The sequence below is a fragment of the Nuphar pumila genome, chromosome 16, assembly GCF_984573655.1.
Source record: "Nuphar pumila chromosome 16, dmNupPumi1.hap1.1, whole genome shotgun sequence".
Taxonomy (NCBI): domain Eukaryota; kingdom Viridiplantae; phylum Streptophyta; class Magnoliopsida; order Nymphaeales; family Nymphaeaceae; genus Nuphar; species Nuphar pumila.
The window spans coordinates 4,166,837-4,188,585 of NC_143264.1; the positions used below are offsets into that span (position 1 = coordinate 4,166,837).

Consider the following 21,749-nt stretch of genomic DNA (forward strand, 5'->3'; position numbering starts at 1 on the left):
AGGTCTGGGTCTAGACTCAGAGGTCCAATTAATATATGGACCCAAGTATAATTTGTAAAAATTTATACCAGACTCGAGCTTTGATTAAGACCCACAATTTTTCAATATAAAAATGATAAAAATGTATGGTTTTACTAGGTTTGGTTCATATAGTTTTTATCGGGTCTGGGTATAGTTTTTCTTATAGTGGACCTGATTAGACCCAAGTCTGAACCGATATCATACCCAAAAATCTAATTCAAGTCTGGTTCCACTTGGCACCAAACCCGACCAGTTGACACCCCTACGTCGGAAAAAGACAAAAGAGGAGGACTGGCTATGTTGGGCCAACCGGACCATGAAAACGACATCTATGTCCATATATTAGATAAGAGTCATTTTATGGTCAGTATGGATGCATATCAGTCTGCTCAAATGTATCGTATCGCCAGAAAATCAATACAATACTGACTTGTATTGGATTTTTTTTTTTATGATGAGAAACCCTCACAGAACAAGAAAAACCTCAGGTGAATGCCCATGACTACCCTGTCTTACCTAGCCCACCTCTAAAAGCTACGGACACACCCGTGCACCAGCAGGAGAATTGGCTATTTTTAATAAATATAAAATAGCTTAAAATTTATTTTTTAATATTATTTAATTGACTTTAACACATGTCACATTCTGATTGATAACAACAACAACAACTACTACGCCTTCATCCCAAAACAATTGGGGTCGGCGATATGAACCAACAAAGAAAAACATTCTGGGTCTTCCACATGAATCCTTCTCCTCCATTCATTTATATCCAATGCCATGTCCTCGATGAGGTTCAAAGCATTCATATCCTTTCCTATCACCTCCATCCATGTCTTCCTAGGCCTACCCCGACCTCTTTTAACTAATATATTTTCCCATTTCTCCATCCTTCTAACTGGAGCATCATTAGGCCTTCGTCGAATATGTCCAAACCACCGTAAACGATTCTCTCTCATCTTATTTTCAATGGGTGCAACGCCTACCTTTTTACGTATCTCTTCGTTCTGAATCTTATCTTTTATTGTATTTCCAAACATCCATCTCAGCATACGCATCTCAGCTACATTCATTTTTTGAATGTGATGTCTTTTGGCAGCCCAACATTATGTACTATATAGTAAAGTGGGCCTAATAGTCGTCCTATAAAACTTTCCCTTTAACCGCAATGGCATTCTACGATTGCACAACACTACAATTGCACTCTTCCATTTCATCCACCCAACCTTTATCCTATGATTTACATCTCCATCAATTTCTCCATACTTTTGAATGATAGATCCCAAATATTTGAAAGAATCATCCACCGATATTTCTTACTCACCAAGCTTCACTACACTCCCATCACTACTTCGTTGCTTACTAAATCAACATTCCATGTATTTTGTCTTACTCTTACTCAACTTAAAACCTCTTGCTTCCAATGTATGTCTCCATAATTCTAACTTAGCATTAATCCCAGTTCTAGACTCATCAATCAAAACAATATTATCAGCAAACAACATACACCACAACACATTTTCTTAAATTGATCTCGTAAGCTCATCCATCACTATAGCAAATAGGAAAGGGATTAAAGCAGAACCTTGATGTAACCCAACCGTTATAGGAAAATTGGTTGTCACCCCTCCACAAGTGCGGACATTGGTTACTACTCCTTCATACATATCTTTAATTATACTAATGTACTTGAGAGAAACACCTTTCTTCATCATTGTCCACCAGAGAACGTCCCTAGGTACTCTATCGTAAGCCTTCTCCAAATCAATAAAAACCATATGCAAATCTTTGTTCCGCTCTCTATTTCTCTTAATAAGTTGTCTAAGAAGATGTATAGTTTCCATAGTTGATCTTTCAGGCATAAAACCAAATTGATTCTCCGATATCATGACAATCTTCCTCAACCTAGACTCAATCACCCTCTCCCAAAGTTTCATAGTATGACTCATGAGTTTTATACCACGATAGTTTGTGCAATCTTGTATATCACCCTTATTCTTATATAGAGGCACTAAAGTACTCTTCCTCCACTCATTAGGCATCTTATTTGTCCGCCAAATCTTGTTAAAAAGATTTGTCAACAATTCTAAACCTTTCTCTCCCAAGCATTTTCAAGCCTCGATAGGTATACCATCTTGGCCAACTGCCCTTCTTGATTTCATTTTCTTCAAAGCCTCTGCAATTTCTTTCTTTTGAATCTTGCGCATGAAGTCACGATTCATCTCATGAAAAGGAATGGAAAAGTTTCCAAGATCCTGAGCATGACTTTCATTAAATAGCTTATCAAAATAATCTTTCCATCTCTCCTTAATCTCCTCATCTTTGACTAAAACCCTTTGTGTTTCATCTTTGATACATCTAACCATACCCATATCCCTCAATTTTCTATCTCTCATCTTTGCAAGTCTATAAATATCCTTCTCGCCCTCTTTGGTATCCAACTTGTCATAAACCTCCTTATATACCTTATCCCTTGCGTTCCGAACTACTTTTTTAGCTTCCTTCTTTGCTATCATATACTTATCCAAATTCTCATTATCACGACTTTTACTTAGATTTCTATAACACTCTCTTTTAACCTTAATAGCTAATTTGACATCCTTGTTCCACCACGATGTATCCTTACCTAGCGGTGCACCGCCTTTAGACTCACCCAATACCTCCTTAGCCCCCTTTCTCATGCCACCAGCTATCTTATTCCACATAGATTTTGAATCCTCCTCGAGACACCAATCAACTTCCTTAACTACCCGCTCTACAAACATTCCTTGTTTAGCTCCTTTCAGTGCCGACCACTTAATTCTAGGATCTATCCTATGTCTATCCCTTTTGCGGCATTGTTTAATTCTAAGATCTAAAATTAAGACTCTATGTTGTGTAGCTACACTTTCTCCCGGTATAACCTTACAATCGATGCAACAACCCCTATCTCTCTTTCTAAGTAGGAAAAAAACTATCTGACTCGTATTAACCCCACTTTTAAATGTTACTAGGTGAGACTCCCTCTTCCTAAACCAAGTGTTTGCTAAGATCATATCATAGGACAAATCAAAATCTAAAATCCTTTCTCCACTTTTGTTTCTTTCTCCTATACCATAACCTCCATGGATACTCTCAAATCCATCCCTACTAATGCCTACATGCCCATTAAGGTCACCGCCGATGAAAAGCCTTTCTCCATAAGATATCCATTGTACTACTCCATCTAAATCTTCCCAAAATTGACGCTTAATGGAATCATCTAAACCTACTTGAGGTGCATAAACACTAATAATATTAATAATATTCGTACCTAATACTAATTTAATAAGTAAAATCCTATCACCCTTCCTACGGACTTCAACTACATTATCTATAAACTCATGACTCATAACAATCCCTACTCCATTCCTATTCCTATTTATTCCTGTATACCAAATCTTATATCCCCAAGGTTCTATCACTTTTGCTTTTTCACCTACCCATTTGGTCTCTTGTAGACATAAAATATCAATCTTTCTCCTACACATAACATCTACTAACTCTACCAACTTACCAGTTAAAGATCCTATGTTCCAAGTGGCTAACCTAATTTTATGGTCTTGGACTAACTTCTTTACCCCCACCAATCCAACAAAGTGATTGGCCATAAATGGCCGGAAAACTTGCTTTTTTTGCTCTTTTAATGGTTGTCTGGCCATTTTCAAGTCATCGGATGGCCGCCAGTTTTCTTTTATTTCTTCAAAAATTTCAAATTTTTTTTTATCAGTCGGCCAATTTTGGGCTAGCCATATGCTTGAAGATGACTGGCCTTTTTTTTTCTTTTTAAAAATTTTACCATTTTCAGCCAGCAACCCAACTGAAAAATGATCAAGCTGGTGTCACCCTGACTAACCTGCTGCTTTTTATAATTTTACACCATTGAATTTCAAACCTTATAAAAGCCTACACGTATGTCGAATAGAATGATGCAAGAGTCCATTCCTATAAAAGCAAACACGTAGAACACATTTGTGCAGTCAGATTGAGATTCAACAAAAACCCTTGAAAAGTCTTGAAGGCAGGAGTAGGCATAGATCGGTGTAGGCAGCTACTCTCAATTCTGAGAGAGAGATGCAAACATGCTAAAAGTGTCTTTTGGGCTTTTTTTTTTAATTTCTAACTCCATACTAGCCAATTTACTAAGAATCAATAACAAGATCATGATTTATCAATGAAAATAAATGATATTTGGAGCCGAAGAAAATCACAAAGATTTTGGGCACAACATATTTGTGTGAACGTCGGGAGGTCCACACAAATATTTGTGCAAACGTTAATAGGTTAGCAACATATTAGTGGAGGTTTGCAACATATTAGTGTGAATGTTAAGAAGTTCTCCACATATTTGTGTGAACGTCACTTACACGTTGTAAAGGGTAAAATGATCCTAAATAAGTCAGAAATCAATTATTTTGGGCATGCACATATTTTTGGCATATTTGTGGGTTTTTGTGAGAACACACCATTTTTAGAAAACAATATGATCCGTTTTTGTTGATATAATTGGTATTCTACACCTAATTACCCACCAATAAAAATATATAAATTACTAGAATTAGGTACTCATTAAGAAGATTATATGCTAACAAATGATATGTTTATTAACTATCCTAAATAATACCAATCAATTTAAGTTGAAAAAAAAGACATCAATGATATATCACATTCAAAATGTATCGAGTATATATAGTGATGTTCACGTATAAAACAAGTTTCAATACATAATAGGTTTGGGTTTAAGTCAATTCGGGTATGAATTGTATTTTGGTTTGTACTGGTTCAAGAATAAAACAAGTTCTTTAATACTCGCAAATTTCTTCAAATTTTTAATAGATAAAATAGAATTATTTTGGAAATTATTTAAGATTAAATGTTATTTAAATATTAATTTTTAATAATTAATTATTTAATCTATTATATTATCAATTAATCATTGGTAATATTTAATTTATCAAATATTAATTAACGTGGGTCGAGGCTGGATCTAATTGATGGACTCAATCCAATCTAAAGCACCCCCCCCCATGGTTTTTACCTTTTATTTTTTATCTTATAGTTTTTTAACCCATGGTTTCTTTCATCTCATGGTTTTTTATCCCTTGTTTTCTCATCCTCTCTTGCTTATAAAATGACTCTCACCCTATCTCTTTTTCATATTTCACTCACTCATATCTCTCTACTACTCTCGTCTCTTCTCTTTCGAAAGTCATCGCTGATAACTCTCATAGGTGCATCGCCACCATCCCTAGCGCTTGTCTTCCTTTCACTGGCGTCATCACCACCTGCTCGATGGAGGAGTTGCCTACTTCTCTTCCACTTGAACTACCGCTTCCTCCGTCGCCATCATCAGACACACATATCGGTGCATTATCACACTCACATATATTTCTGAGCTTGTGACACAAAACCCGAGTTGCACACACAAGTCCCCGTTCGCATTCGGACCTTTGACAAACACGACCCATATTGCGTAGTTCAGAAAAAAAATCCTCAAGGGTATTTTTTAGATTTTTTACATCATAAACTTTATGAATTTCGAGGTAGGAGACATACACTAACTCATGTATTTGTACGATTCTATTTCATGCAAGTTAGAATAGAGATTACACGAGTTTTAAATATTATTTCGATGTAAATGATATTCACACATAGAGAAATAAACACACGCACACATTATATATATATATATATATTATGCATGCATCATATTTAAATTGTGCATATTGGAAGATTAAATGCTTTGAGATATTAAATATGCAGTCTTCATTTTTAGATTATAAATACTTGGATATTCACTATTGTTTATGCATGCTTTAAATTTCAAATAAAGTGATAGACATTTTGATATATTTCAAGTTCTTTGGACTTTTGACGAATATGTAATTTTTGAAATATACGATTGGAAGATGTTAACCCCGCTATTGTGGAACCTCATATATGTAAACTTTGATTACACGAATATCAAGTTCTTTTGATATACATTCAAAAAATCTAGGTTATCTTATTTGACCATGTTAGATTTGGGTTAAAATTTATATCTAACCATATTGACTTCCTCATTTACCAATGTTGGTTTTCAAAAATGAATACTAGAATGCTTCTGCAAATCCACGAACTATACATATGTAAGGGTCTAATAAGTGGATGTAGATCATATAGTAATACTTGGTAAAGTAGATGTACTATGATAGAGCATTTATGCAAAAACATTATTGTGCCTTGGATTTTGGATTTATGTAATACTTGTGGATTATCGTCATGTTATTTACTCGTGTATAGCCTGATAGATAAAACCCCGAGTAATCTTAGATTGATTCAACTAATGGCTCTGCAAGGATTATAAATATTGAAATAAAGACTTGTTATTCATACAAAAATTTTAAAAACATAATTTGATAATACAAACCTTTGGTTGGTCATTTGCATGTTCGGAATGATGGCATTAACATTATAATATCTTTGATAAACCACTTGTGACATTGTGGTTTGGAAAGTTAAGCATTATGATGTGTTCATGAATGCCTCATTGATGTGTACCATGATTATATAATTGGATGCAAGAGTTATTTATCATGTATGTCTTAGTTCATTACAATTGTATGATATTATTATACCTACAAGACCATGTGAGTCTGACATATTACTATTTTAACCTTTTTTAGGTGTTGACTAGTGTTGGATGCGATGGTGGGATGGCGCGTTAGAGTCATGAAATCACACTATCTTGTTTCGTCTTTAGACTTGTTTTGATGTGTCAACCTTTGATGTTGAACAATTTCAATTCAATTATATATGGGTTAAAGTTTTGGTTGAAATGAATCGTTTGTGGATTCTCGATTCTCCGTTTGAATCAATGTGTATGGGTTCAAACCCAGATCTATTAAGATTTGGATCCAATCCTTCTAGTGGTGTATTTTGCGTGTAACCCACCTAATGTTTGCTAACTTAGATTAATTAAATAATTTTCATTGTAATCGATTTGACTTCAAAAAAAACAATCACAACAAAAGTTTTGATTTTCTTAAATTTCTTCAGTTAAATTTTGGGGCGTTACAAGTTCAGGTGCATACTCGGGTCAGGTTCTAGTCCTTACATTGTGGAGAACCATTTAAGTCAGGAATAAAAAGCGGCCAGGTCCAAACAAGTTTGTCTTCGTTCACAATACCTAAGATCTGGCCATTTTTGTTATGGATCTACATTTTGGGCATAACCTGAACCATTGGGCTCAAGTCGCGTATAATCGATTCATGATTCTAGGTCCAATCAAGTATACTCGACCCAGTTACATCCCTATAAACAATCGTGACTTTTAAAAAGAATCAATCAAAAACTTGAATTTCACGCTTGACTAACTATAAATAAGTAACTTTTGTTTGCATTTATTTAGAACAACTTAATCTCCATATGAATAACTTATAATAATATTAGTAATTGTTATTATTATTATTATTATTATTACTACTGTTATTGTTATTGAACATGTATGTGGGGCCTGTATCTGAGGTGCACAAAGTCAGAATTAGGGGTGGGCAACAGGTCGGGCGGCCTGATGGGCCCAGCTGACCTGTCCCGTCATGGGTCAGGTTTGGGTCAATTTTTTAGGTTCGTTCTGTTAGGTACTAGGCCAAAACCTGACCCGTTATATACGTAAGCCAGCCCAACCTGCAGGTCCGATGAGCCTGAATTATTTATTATTTTTTAATAATATAAAATTAAAAAAACTAACTATTGGATAGTAACTTGGTAATTATTACTATTTAACTAATTAATTACATTAATCTTATAAAAACTAGAAAGATAATTAATTGGGTACATGAAAAGTTAAAAATTTATTAATTATTATTATTTATAAATAGATTTGAGTTGGGTCAAGCTAGACCCAGCCCGCTTCACATTGGCTGTTGGGTCAATAGGTCAGGCCATGGGCTGCTCTTCAAACTCGAGCTCATTAACAACCGGACCATCTTCAGGCCGGGTTGCACTTAAAGCCCGATGGGCCAAGCTCTAAATGGGCTCGAGCCCATCCCTAGTCGGAAATGCCTACAAACATTAATGATTCTTAATAATTACATTTCAATATAAATTTAAACATTAAATAATAATTTTATTGCCTAAAATTTTAAAATGCAATGCCCTCGTGTCCAATTTAAAAAAAACATGAGCTTGTGTGGTAAAACCTCGTATCTTTGTGACCTACAGTTCTTCCAAGTTCTACGAATTACGAAATGAGCTCGAGGGACTTTTTCACGAGTTCTATACGTGTTGTGCCCAGGTTTCTTGGCTTGACCCAATCATTCTTTTACGAAAAGACGGGCTCTCCCTCTTTTACCACGGCCTGGTTGTCTCTCTCTGTTCTCTACGCCGCGTTTTCCCACACCACAACCTCCATTTGGCATAATCTATCCCACCAAGGTACTCTCTCTCTCTCTCTCTCTTTCCATGTGGATTTTTGGGTCTCCACTCTTTTATTTGAATTTTTTCGTGGTTCTTGTTCCTTTTATTGCTTTTATTCGATCATCGAATCCGACCGATTCTACTGATGAATCAAGCCTCACTTAGGGCGGAATACCGATCCCAAATCCCAATAAGGATGGCGTAATTTTTTGTGCATGATATCGTGTGAGATAGGTTTGGTTTCTTCAATTATTTATTGGTTGGTCGTACAATTGGAGCGCTTTTGTTGCAATCCGATCTTATTAAGAATCTTTGATTCATGGACAAAGTGGTAAACCCTTCAATCTTAATGTGGTTTTGGGAGTTTGCTTCTGAAATCCAAGAGAATGTTATGATGGCATGAATTTTACTTGCCTAGAATATTGTTGGATTGCGATATTTTGGTCATTTTGGTTGTGGGACAACATTTCTCAGTGGTGTTTTTAGCATAATAACTACTACCAACATGCAATTAAAAGCCAAGAGACAACGTTGTTTGTTCTGATCCTTATGGGCTATTATGAATGCCTTGTAATTCTGTTCATGGGCAATGTCTGATTTGCCAAGAAAAAAAAACTCCTTTAGCCTGCGAATGCCGTTGCTTAAATTTGTAACCTTTGTGCTCCTAAAGTTTGTAAATTTTCTGATTCATCTATTATGAAAGCTGGAAAGCGAAAAGAGGAAGATGTAATTAGGTACAGTATCATGTGCATTAGTTATGGTGGGGCAAATATGTTGCGACTTATAGGAAGAAATGCACCACCAAACAGCAGAAAAAATAGAAGATAAATATAGGAAACAAGTAAACACAATAAGCCAAGGTTATAAGTATTCCTGCATTGATCGGGCCCAAAATAAGATATGTATCATATCATAAAAAACCATAAATTTTTAATAAAAATTTTCAAAAAGTTCTAAAAAACCATGAAAAATTAGAAAAAATTCAAAAAACAATCACAACACATGAAACAATGATGAATTTTACAAAATACAACTATAAAATCACATATGAAGCATTTATGTCCCTATGAGCTACATAAGACATCATCAAACATCAACTATCTCACAAGAACAATGCAAAATATTAAATATATTACAATTAAGAACATGTCGCAAGACTCATACTTTCATATTACATAAACAAAAACAAAATAACCAAATGTATGAATACTTATCAATTAAATAACCAAGTTTTTTAAAAGTATACCCTTAATCATCATCATCATCATTATCTTATTCTTCTTCTCCTCCTTCGACATTCACATCGTCTTTAATGTACGTGGGCTCTTCATCATCTACCTCATGTGATCTTCCATGTTGATTCACTTAATGTCCTCTTCGTTCAAAATATTTGCTTCTTCTTAAACTCATGCATCTAATATTCAAAATTTTCAAAATTTTTCAAATTAATGGGATCAAATTGCTCTTTGTGCCTCCTTGAGGATAACTTTTCTAGTTGCCTAAAAAGTAAAAAGATGATATGAAAAAAAAAATAAAATTAGATGGGTTTTGTATGATATAAAAATACTTTAAATACATGAAAATGATAAATAAACTTTATAAATTTATATATCTTTGAAATAGAGATGTGTCCTGGCTAAATGATGCTTTAAACAAGAGATACCACCCTAAAAAATAGTATGACAATAGTTGCACTCGTTTTTTATTCGGTTTTTACTCATTACTTGAGTGCCCCATTGCTATGCCGGATCATTTGATGTCATATTGCCCCCAAAAAACTCAATAAGAAGCACAAAATAGAGATTTTTTACTATAACCCACTTCCTTGAGTGAAAAAATGGTGGAAATGCACTCTTACTAGAGCAAACCACAAAAGCCCTCTCCCTTGCGCACAGATCGGCCCCTAAATCAGTATCACGACTCCTAGGGTGTGTGAATACCCCTCTAATGACATCTATATAAACGAGTGAGTCAGCCCTTTAAAGGTCTTTAAAACCCCAAAAAGAAAAAAATTACAATTCAGCCTTTTTTAAAGTGTACAATATGGTATGATACATATATGATACTACGAGTGTGTATTGTATTGTTATTTCCCATAGTAACGATACTTAACATTGCAATAAGCAATGAGTAATTAAAATATTTGAACCACCAATCTCATACCTAATCCTCCACTGCCCTGAGATAAGTATTCTTCTGTATGGCGTTTTTTAAGTGTTAACAATGTGTAAAACAAATGTAAAAGATAACCATCCAAATATGTATCTGAATTATACTTAAAATTGGAGCTTGAAGTTAAAAGTTTTAATTTTTAAATGATACAAATCAGATGATCAAAGTTTAAAGCCTGATTTCCAGAGTTCAACTTTGTGATCATGCTTCAAAAAATCTGGGTAACTATGCAAAATTTTGAACTATTAAAGGGGAAAAAATATGTATGCCAACTTAGTTCACTTATACCTTTCGACAATGTCGTTGTCCAAGAGTCTTAGTGGACCCAACTGGTTTCTATCTGATACATCCCCATCTAGAATGAATTCACGGTGATCTATTTTTATTTTTACAAGACTTTTTGCTTTAGAACAATTTAAATTTGATTTTTTCCAAATTGACATTTAACCTTTATGAGTTTCAATTGTAATTCCTATTTCTGACATTTTTTAACTGTTGGATTAGGTCATATATCCCCATTTGATCCAAGTAATGATTAGTTGAATTTGCGAAAGGCCCATTTGGGATTTTCATCTAGGAAGGATTATTAACTAGTTGTGGATTGCATATATGACAGTGTGTTGTTGCACTTTGTTACAAACTTGCAGTATCATGCTTTTTATACTGTTGATGAGAATATAGATGGGTTTTTTATTTGTCAAATTTCATGAGTTTATACTGTTGAATTTTGCATATATGACATCTTCAAGATGTTTTTGATGATGCAAGCAGTGATTGGTCAGTATGGCATCTGTTTGTCCATTTGCTAGTGCGATAAGTGCCACTGAGATCTGCCCTAAAAAGATAGATGAAAGCCAAGGCAGACACAAAAAGGGAACTCCTGACAAGAATGAAAATGAACCTTCTGCTATGCCAACTGGGAAATGTCCTTTTGGTTATGATTCTCAGACATTTAAGTTGGGACCACTTAGCTGTGTGATTTGCCAAGCTCTTCTCTTTGAGAGCAGCAAATGCTTGCCTTGTTCTCATAAGTACTGCAAGTGAGTAACTGAAGAAATCTTTTAGCATTCTGTACAATTTTCTATGAGTCGCTGATGTTACTTGGTCACTTTCTACTCCGATTCACTATTTATCATCTTTGTTGTTTAACCAGAGCATGTATTTCTCGCTTTAAGGACTGTCCACTTTGTGGAGCTGACATAGAGAAAATTGAGCCTGATGTTGAACTTCAAGAAATGGTCGATCGTTTCATAGAAGGGCATGCTAGAATAAAAAGGTCCCATCCATCAGATATAAAGGAAGTAGAAGCAGAACAGCCAAATAATGTGATCTATGCAGATGTTTCTTTGGAGAGAGGGGCTTTCTTGGTGCAACAAGCAATGAGGGTGAGTTTTGAGGAGAGTTATGATGATGTTCCTGTGGGAGGCAGTCAAGCCTTAGCTAGTTATATTGTCTTCCTCAAAGCTGTTCCATGTTCATGTAGGTTCTGCAATTGATTGTGTATAACTGTTTGTTGCTCCACAGGCATTTCGGGCCCAAAACATAGAAAGTGCAAAATCGAGGCTTTCTCTCTGTGTAGAAGATATACGAGAGCAAATACAAAGGGTGGGGAATACTTCAGAATTGTGCACACAACTTGGAGCAGTCCTTGGCATGCTTGGTGATTGCAGGTTCTATTGTTTACTCTTTTTTCTTGTGTCTTGGTACAAAGCCAGCATACCTAAAAAAATGTATGCATTAAATAAGATTTTTTTGGGTTTATGAACCAATGGCAACTCCCAGGAATCAGGCTTTTTGTTTTGACCTACGGCTTCATATTCTACAGTAATTGAGGAAAAAGTATGATTAATGCACCTATAATGCTTTATCCTCTTCTTTCCTCTGGAACAGTTCCATATTTCGTGTAATTTAAAAAGTTGATAGTAGGTTAATCGAATGGCCATTCAGTTCCATGAACGAAATATGTTCGGAAACATGAATATTTGTAGTTCCAAAGCTTCAAACAATTCTATTTTGAAGTATATTTGTTTATATCTATAATTGTTTTAATGAGACTACTTTTGGCCTGAAATACCTTTGCTTATTTGTGAGAAGCAACTCTTTACTTGAATACTGTAGCCACCATGTGTACAGTTTGATTTAGGTTACCTTAATTTCTGTAGTTGCTTTCCAAGAAGCAGCTGTAATGGTTTTGGTTTTGATATGACCCATCTCATTATTTCTTGGAGAGGTTGTTCTTTGTCAGTATCTTTTTGGTTTTCATTATCCATGTCTTTCTGTTGGACTACTACGAATCTTTCCTTTTTCTTTCAATTGATCAAGTTGCTCCCATCAATTCTGTTTGTACTTGAAAATTGCCTGCCATTATTTGATTGATCATAAGACCTTGCTCCTTCATGAAGATTCTGTATGAATTTTCATATATTTGTTTTCTAAGTATGTTATCCTGCTGCTTGTTCTAATGTGTTGCAGCCGAGCACTGGGGGATGCTCATTCAGCAGTCAACTATTTTGAAGAAAGTGTTGAGTTCCTTGCTAAACTGAATGTTGATGATCTAGAGGTTGGTAAGAGATGTGCCTGTACCCTTGCGGCCAAAACTTTCTCAAGTTTCATTCTACTTTGTTGAATGGTTCCATGAATCCAGTTCCCATTGGTTGTCCTGTTAATTAGGTGATGCACACTCTTTCTGTGTCACTCAACAAGATTGGTGATCTTAAGTACTATGATGGAGATCTAGAAGCAGCCAGAAATTATTACTCCCGGGCTCTGGACGTTCGTCGAAATGCAGTTAAAAATCAGTCCAAGATGCCATCTCAGGTAAGGAGTTTTGCTTGCTCAAAATTTTCAATACAACTCACCATATTCTTTTTTTTTTAATGTTAGAGAAACTAAAGTGAATCTGTTGTGCTGAGCTATTTGGCCATCCACTGTGTCATGTCACTGCTTTCTTTTCAATGATCCTATGTTGACCTTGTGGCTGCTGCTCTGTGCCTGTGTTCTTTATCTGCAGATCTTTATCTTATCTTGCTCATGGAGCATGACCTTGAGTTAACAATGATGGTGGAGTTGTGAGGACATGGTTGACTCTTTAGAATCTGCCTCTACTTTATTGGGATAGTCCATTGATGCCTTTTTAGTTTTATTCTGTTGCATGTTCGTCGTCCTAAACATCAAACTTAAAAATGAATTGGATGCTTATGAAGCATATTGCTGTGATCACACATCTATCCACTCACTCGCCCACCATCTATGGATGGGAATAGCTGTTAAAAGTAATCGAGTGCTGTAAATGTTTCTTGGGATATTCAAACCAGGTCTTTCTGTGGAGGAATTGAGAGGAGGGACAGATATGATGGTGTCTTCAGCCAACATGAGGAGTATTAATAATGAGGTTGTGCCTATCAGGTATATTCTAGTGATCTTGTTGCTGATCTTTGCTGGGCCCTAGTGCGTGAACTTTTCCTTCTGATTCCATTTGAGGTATTAGTCCCAAGGTTGCCAAATTAGGAAGTGGAAGGGAGAAACGATACAAGAAGCGAGAAGCGAGCATTTTAAAATTTATATGAAGCAGAAAGCAAAGTATCAATTTGAAAACAAAATAGGAATAAAAAATGAAACAATATGATAACTGAATAGGAATCAAACAAGAAACAAATAAAAACTAAAATAAAATTGATTATTCTTATATTTCATGATTTTTCAGTAAAAGAGTTAATTTTTTGTTAAAATCTAACAATAATGTTTACCAATTTAGAGAAAGTACATGGGAAGTGAGTGAAAGAGTGAGAGGAAATACATAAAAAACATGAGAAAAATATATAGGAAGTATAGACCATGCATGTGGGAAGCCTAGAAGAAGTAGACCATGCATGTGGGAAGCCTAAAAGAAGTGTAGGTGAATCAAGATTCTCATGAAGTTTCGGAAGCGAGGAGTACCGTCCTTCCGAAGCGAGTTTCTGGGAAGCGCGCTTCCCACCTACCTAAGAAGCTTCTAGTAACTCTAATTAGTCCTAACCCAAGAATCAACTTGTTTTCTTGGTTAGCATCCTTTCCTAAACCCTCAACTAAACTAGAAAAAACACAATTTCTTGTTGGGAAGTCATAGCTATCTTTACAATTCATCAGAAAGATCTTTCTGCATCTTTTTTGTCTGTGTTACTTCATTCGCAGAATATACGTGTTAGTTTGTGTCGGCGGGAATGTTTATATAGGAGGAATTATTTCTATATGGCAGCTTATTATGGCCCCTTGGTTTGGAACCGAAGGTAAGAGATGGATGGTTATTTTGTGTAGGTAATCACCTTTGACCTTGTGGTGTATATATATATAGTCACAAATATCAACATCGGCTATATCTCGGCGAGGCTATTTCTTGTGATATTATAGGTTTGGTGATACATCTTAGCAAAATATTGCGGCTTAAAAAATATAAAAAATAACAAAATTAAGTAAGAAAATATCATGTTTAGACAAAAAATACATAAATAATAAAAGAAATAAAAAAATATAAAATAAAGAAGAAAAACATGTTTAAAATGTAAAAAATAAATAAAAGCAGGAAAACTAATTTAATATAATGTTATAATATCATGAGAATATCACAATAAAGGGGGAAGTAGGTGCCTATTGTAATGAAATGTGCAGAAATACAAAACAAGGGCCTCTAAGGGATAATAAGATCATAAACACAAAGTACACATGCACATACACATGTCCAACTTGGGACAATACAAGAGTTGAAAGGCACTACACAAACAAAGTGCACATGCACATACACATGTCCAACTAAGGGACAATACAAGAGCCGAAAGGCACTACACAACCACTAACTGCATTCAAGACATCAAAGAACTAAAGAGAGGAACATAAAAATATTAAAAAATATTCAGCTTATTAAACATGAATGCTTAAGAGAAGCATTACATAACATGGGGACAAGAGGTCCCTTATATACACAAAGGACGAGTCAAAAGGGAGCTCCCAATGACTATAAATATACTTATTGGGATGCTTCCAACAACTCTTAAGAGCAAAAGACCTTAATATCCTTGGTATTTTGGGATAAAAAACAATACAAAAATAAAAATAAAGAAAAAGGAAAATTTGTTCCTAGAGGATAGAACCTATTACACAAGGAAAAGCTGAAAATATCCTTAGAGGGTATTTACCTATTACAGTGATAAATAAATAAATAAATAAATATATATATATATAATGTATATATATATTATATATATATTATAATGATAAAAGAATATATATAATGTATGTATACATTATATACATACATTTTAACACCCTCCCTCAAACTTGCGGTGAGTTATACCAAAAGTTTGGAAATACAAAAAAGAATCAAAGGAGAGAATCAGAGTCTTCAAGAGTCTTTAAGGGAAATATCCATCTTTATGGCATATAAGAAAATTTTTCAAATACAAGTCTTTAAATGTCTTTATTGGTGATCATCCCGAAACGCCTTCATAGGTATTCTTTTCTCAATCCATCACACCTTTAAGAACCTGCAGAGAAAGAACAAACCAAAAGGTTCCAAGTACACAAGGAAAATATCCTAGCTCAATAGTTATAAAGTTTTAAAACCAATATATTTTAAAACAAAAATAGAATTTTCAAACGAAATAATAATAATTTTAGAAACATTAAATAATTATTAAGAAAGACAAGAGGAGTATTCCTCAAGGATGAATTTTTATGAAATTGAATCATAATCATAAAATCAACATATTTTTTAAGAAAACATAACATTGACCATAAGAAAATTTGATCGTTAAAAGATATATGATTCATCAAGAAGTGATAAACAATTATGCATAAATAATATCTTAAGCATTTCAATCATGCATATAAAAAAAGAGGTCTAAAAAATGAGCTAATTAACTCCATTCCTACAATAATGTGAACACGATAATCAATATGAAACACACATATATATCCAATTCCAACATGCAATTAAAGCATATTTAATGCACATCAGACGACAATAAAAATAGCTATTTTTATCAATAAAATGCATAATTTTAATGTAAAGAATCAAATAGCCTTCAATTATGAACAAAAGTGTCCAGTATCAAGTGGACAACACACACGTGTTTTCGTAAGAAGCACTCTCAACACCCACAAAGGGGTACACGCAAGAAGGCTCACAATATAAAGAATAAGAGTTTGTTAAATATCACAAGTATGCAAAAAATGATCAAAAATTTTATCCATAAACATCTTCCATACAAGGAAAAATAAGTAGTAAAAGATTTGCAATTTCAAGAAGAAATTTTAAAAACCCACGTAACAAAGAGAACGATTGCAAATTAACACTAATTTATGAAAAATATAAAGAGATTTAAATTATCACAAATATCAAGAAGTGATATTTTGTAAATTTCAATAATAGTTTGACCACCATAAGCAATCACCTGACTAGGCTTCCAAACCTCAAACATAAAGTGTATCAGCGACTAGAACAAGAGCATAATCACCGTGCCACTAAAGGGCCAAAGATACACATGAAGGTGTGTATAAACATCTCTTATCTATATATAATGATACTTAAACACAAGTGTATCAACGACTAGAACAAGAGCATAATGCCAACAATGGGATAAAATCATACACGAGGGTGTAAATAAATCTCTTGTCTATATATAATGACACTAAAAAATCAAGTGTATCAATGACTAGATAAAGAGTATAATGCTAACAATGGGTTAAAATTATACATAAAGGTGTGAATAAACATTTCTTGTCTACATATAATGACACTAAAAAATTAAGTGTATCAGTGACTAGATCAGTAGTATAATCACAATGCCAATAATGGACTAAAACACATACAAAGGAGTGAACATACATCTCTTGTCTATATATAATGACACTTAGATAAGAGGCATAATAGGAGAAAACACAAGAGGTAAGAGAGCTTGTAATAAAAATAAACTAATGCCATCAAGAAGGATAAAAATAATGATTTTAAGAATCTTTCAAAACTCTACGATTTCAAAAACATAACTACCATCACTGGAAAATCAAGATATCAAGCATATAATCCTGTAAGAATGGCCACATACACAAATGAGTGGTAAAACACACTCATAAAAACTAAGGTCAATCACCTACCAGTTAGATACATACCTATCCTGACAAGATGACATAAGGTGCACACACAACTCACCCCAACAACTATCTCAGATTTTGAACAGTAATGAGTTCAGAGGTCAATCAACCATCAATCAAACTCAAGGCAAATGACAATACATCACTCATAACCCCTAGGAATCTAGACTGATAAGATGACATGAGGTGCACATATAACTCACCTCAACGACTAACCCTGACTTCACAACATCAAGGTGCACAAGAAACAAATGAGTGGTACAACACATTGATAGAACAGGTCAATCAACCTTCAGTCAAAGCCAAATCATTTGGCAATTTATACTGACAAGAAGACAAATGTGCACGCATAACTCACCTCAACAACTAACTTTGGTCCAACAACATAAAAGTGCATACAACTCACTTCGATAAGGCCAAACAAACAATACTGGATTCATCGAAAGAAGAGTGATGGACTTACAAAACCAAATAATAAAAAACCTTGAAAGACACATTCTAAGGAACAAGAACTGATAAGACAAAAATTTTCAAGTCAAGGAAATCCTCAAGTGATGCAATTATAAAGCCTTCAATTACAAAACAAAACGTCTACCAATATTAAGTAGATAAAAAAAATGTTATCTAAGGAACATTCTCACAAAACCCACAAAGGGCTACACAAGTCAGACGTCTCACAATATAAAAAAATGATGTTTTATAGAATATCATAAGTATTCAATAGAAATATAACACTTAAAACTCATGTAAGGTATCATGATACAAATAAGTTTTAGTAAAAATACAATCATACTACAAGATAAAATGTCCACCAACAAGAGTCTTCAATTACGAACAAGCATGTCCATCAATAATGGACAATTGCTAAAGTGAACCATGCGGGAAACACTTATAACACCCACAAAAGCCAAACACAAAGATGGTTCTCATAAATCTCAAATTAATATTTTATTAAAACTAAGTATGCAAAAAAATATAATATTTAAATCTCATGCAAAACATATAAGATAATATTCATTAAAGAGCTATGAGACTAAGAAAATAACACAATCACAAGGATCGCAAAAGGGCCAACAAGACAAACACCCGATAAGATAACTATTTTTAATAACTTTTAAAAAAAACATATTTAAAAGGCATTTATAAAAGTAAATGGTTCTCATAAAAAATTATGCTCAATACCTTATACACGAATAGATAATCTCGTTCATGTAAGGCAATCACAAGTGCACAAGGATCTTATATCAATATAAAAATTATTTATTCAAAATTCAAAAATAGCAAGGTATGCATGATCACTAAGGTCCTAACCACATATAATTTTTAATACTTCATAATGTATTTTAGGTTTCACATAAGAATACATCAAGAGTAAAGAAAGAAAAAAAATTCAAACACAAGTTGAGCAAAATCTCATAAGGCCATACTTGTAAATGCTACATAATACCATTTCAAATTATTTTAGAATATTTGATAATTTTTCAAAAAGAAACAAAACAAAGTTTAATAATAAATATGAACATGATTTGACATTTATAACCATGAAGAGTTCAAATAAAACATCTAAATGCCAACAATACATGCTCAAGAATACTATATCATATATGTACATATTAAGTAAAGTGAGTTTGAAAAACTAAGATCAAATTATATCTCATAAAAGCATGCACATATATAATTTCATAAGATCAAACAAATATTATAAACCTTATAAAACATTTAATAAAAATATATCCAATAATGATTTAAAAAAATATTTAAAGATTTTAATTTTTAACAAAGATAACAACTAATTTTTCAAAGATAAAAAAAATGAGTGCTTTCTCTTGATGATTCATGACATAGATAACCCAAGTAACACTAAATTATATAAGATACATACCGGGTCAAAATTGTCATTGAATCCATACCACACAATTATCACAAATCATTCAGGAAGCATGAACTCAAACCAAAGAATCCCAAGACCCAAAAAAGATAAAATACCAAGAAAGATTTCTTGGCTTTGATACTATGTAATGAAATATGCAGAAATACAAAATGAGGGCCTCTAAGGGCTTATAAGATCATAAACACAAAGTGCACGTGTGTTAAAATGTAAAACATATAGATATAATAATAATATAATTATTATTATTATATCTATGTTTTTCTGTAATTTTATTTTATTTTTTTGTAATTTTTCTGTATTTATTTTTGTATTTTTTAGTGTCTAGTTCTAATAGAACTAGACTAACCTTATCTAGTTAAGTTCCACTTGGAACTTAACTAGAAAGGTAACTGTTGGAATGGTCCAACGGTAACATTTCTAACCGTTGGACCATTCCAACGGCTACAAGGAGAGCTCCTTAAGAGCTCTCCTCTTCTTCCCTTTTTCAAACTTGTATATATAGGGGTGCAACCCCTCTTGTAATATTATTCCAATGCTTCTTAAGCATTAGGTTCTCCAGCTTCAATAAAGAATATATTTTATTCTTTTTGTTTCCTTTTATACCCTTTTAAGGGTTATGCTTAAGTGTCCTTTTAAGACACTCTTTCTTACGAATCTTAGTTCGTGTTTGGAAGATCCTCATTTCATGGTATCAGAGCAAGGTTCATCCTACGTCGTGAGAATTTCTTGCCTTGTTTTTCGTGCCAAGCTTATAAAGGTGTTTTATCACTTTGGTTGGGTTCTTTGAAGCTCCCTTTGAAGGAAGGAGAAAAGAGGAAGGCTCGTTGCATCAAAATCTTGTGTTTGTTCTCTTTTACCCTCTCTTCCTCTTTATTTCTTTTTCTTTCTCCTTTTATCACCTTTGGAAAAGATGGATGATCAAGATAAAATCACCATCATACCCATGAAGCTAAACGACACAAATTATGTAATGTGGGCTTCAATAATGAAGCACCACATATGGGGAAAAGGATTATGGGGCATACTAGATGGTTCCGATTCGGAACCTAAACTTGTCCTCACCAAAATGGAAGGTGATAAAGAAATTCTCTTAACCGAAGAGGAGAAAAGCAAAGCCTTAGCCAACTTTGAAAAAGTTGGAAGGAATGACGAATAGCGCATGCTAAAATTATGTTATGGCTAATTAGTAGTGTTGACATAAAGAAATGCTCTAGTCTTGCCAAGTTTGAGCATGCCGATAAGGCATGGGAATATCTCAAGAATATGTATTCCCTCAAAGATATTACACATGTGTGCAATCTTCAAGAAAGAGTGAGATCAATGACCCAAAGTGATAAAACTATACGTGAATACTATAATGAACTATCAAAACTTTGGGGTGAATTGGCTATTTTAGAGCCAAAATGGAATTGTCCCGAGGACATTGAGCTCCGGCAAAAGCAACTTGACATGAAGCACTTTTATCAATTTGTAAATGGTCTAAGACCAGAATTCGAGTCGACTAAGTCGGCCCTTATTCATCAAGGAAAAGTTTCCTCTATTGTCAATACTATAGAGGAATTAACTATGGAGGAAAACAAAATAAAAAAGAATACTCCAAAGACTGAAGATGATTCTGTGCTAGCTGTATTTAGATCGGGGAATCATGTATGATCTTATAGACCTCCTTATTTTAACTGACAAAGTGGTGACTATGACAAGAAAAAGGTTATTTGCCATAATTGTCATGAAGCTGGACGCTACAGGCCACAATGTCCCAAGCTTAAGGAGCTGAGAGAGAAAAGAGCTGCGATTGTTGGATCGGAGCCCAAAGATCACGATGCACCGGTTTCCATGGCTCAACTAATGGAGATTCTCAAATCTCTCATCAAAGGAGCATCCTCTTCATCTGAAGCTTCAACTGACGCAACTGCCTCATCTTTTTTCGATCTAGGTAACTTTCCTTGGCTCCTTGACTCTGGTGCTTCTTTCCATATGACCCTAAATAATCAAAGTCTATCCAAATGTGTTAAAAATAAAACAAGTGAGTCAAAAGTTTTTACAGTTGATGGAACTTCTCTTGAAATAGAAGGAATATGAAATTTTGAAAAAAATCATAAAACTAAGAAATTTTCTATTACAGAAGTTA

The 21,749-nt window shown here is 33.9% G+C and overlaps 1 protein-coding gene across 2 annotated transcripts in view; it reads left to right on the forward strand.

The window, feature by feature from the left end:
- Positions 1-8,380: 8,380 nt before the first annotated feature.
- LOC149812718 (zinc ion binding protein) overlaps positions 8,381-21,749 on the forward strand; it is a 34,523-nt gene continuing 21,154 nt past the window's right edge. The window contains exons 1-6 of one of the 2 annotated variants that reach the window (XM_089990810.1): positions 8,381-8,454; positions 11,380-11,648; positions 11,762-11,993; positions 12,133-12,278; positions 13,081-13,168; positions 13,279-13,425. In XM_089990810.1, coding sequence (XP_089846936.1) covers positions 11,392-11,648; positions 11,762-11,993; positions 12,133-12,278; positions 13,081-13,168; positions 13,279-13,425 — 870 coding nt within the window. In that variant the 5' untranslated portion in view covers positions 8,381-8,454; positions 11,380-11,391. Of the gene's footprint in view, positions 8,455-8,592; positions 8,768-11,379; positions 11,649-11,761; positions 11,994-12,132; positions 12,279-13,080; positions 13,169-13,278; positions 13,426-21,749 lie in introns of those variants that run through there. The other variant, XM_089990811.1, reaches the window with a different exon arrangement.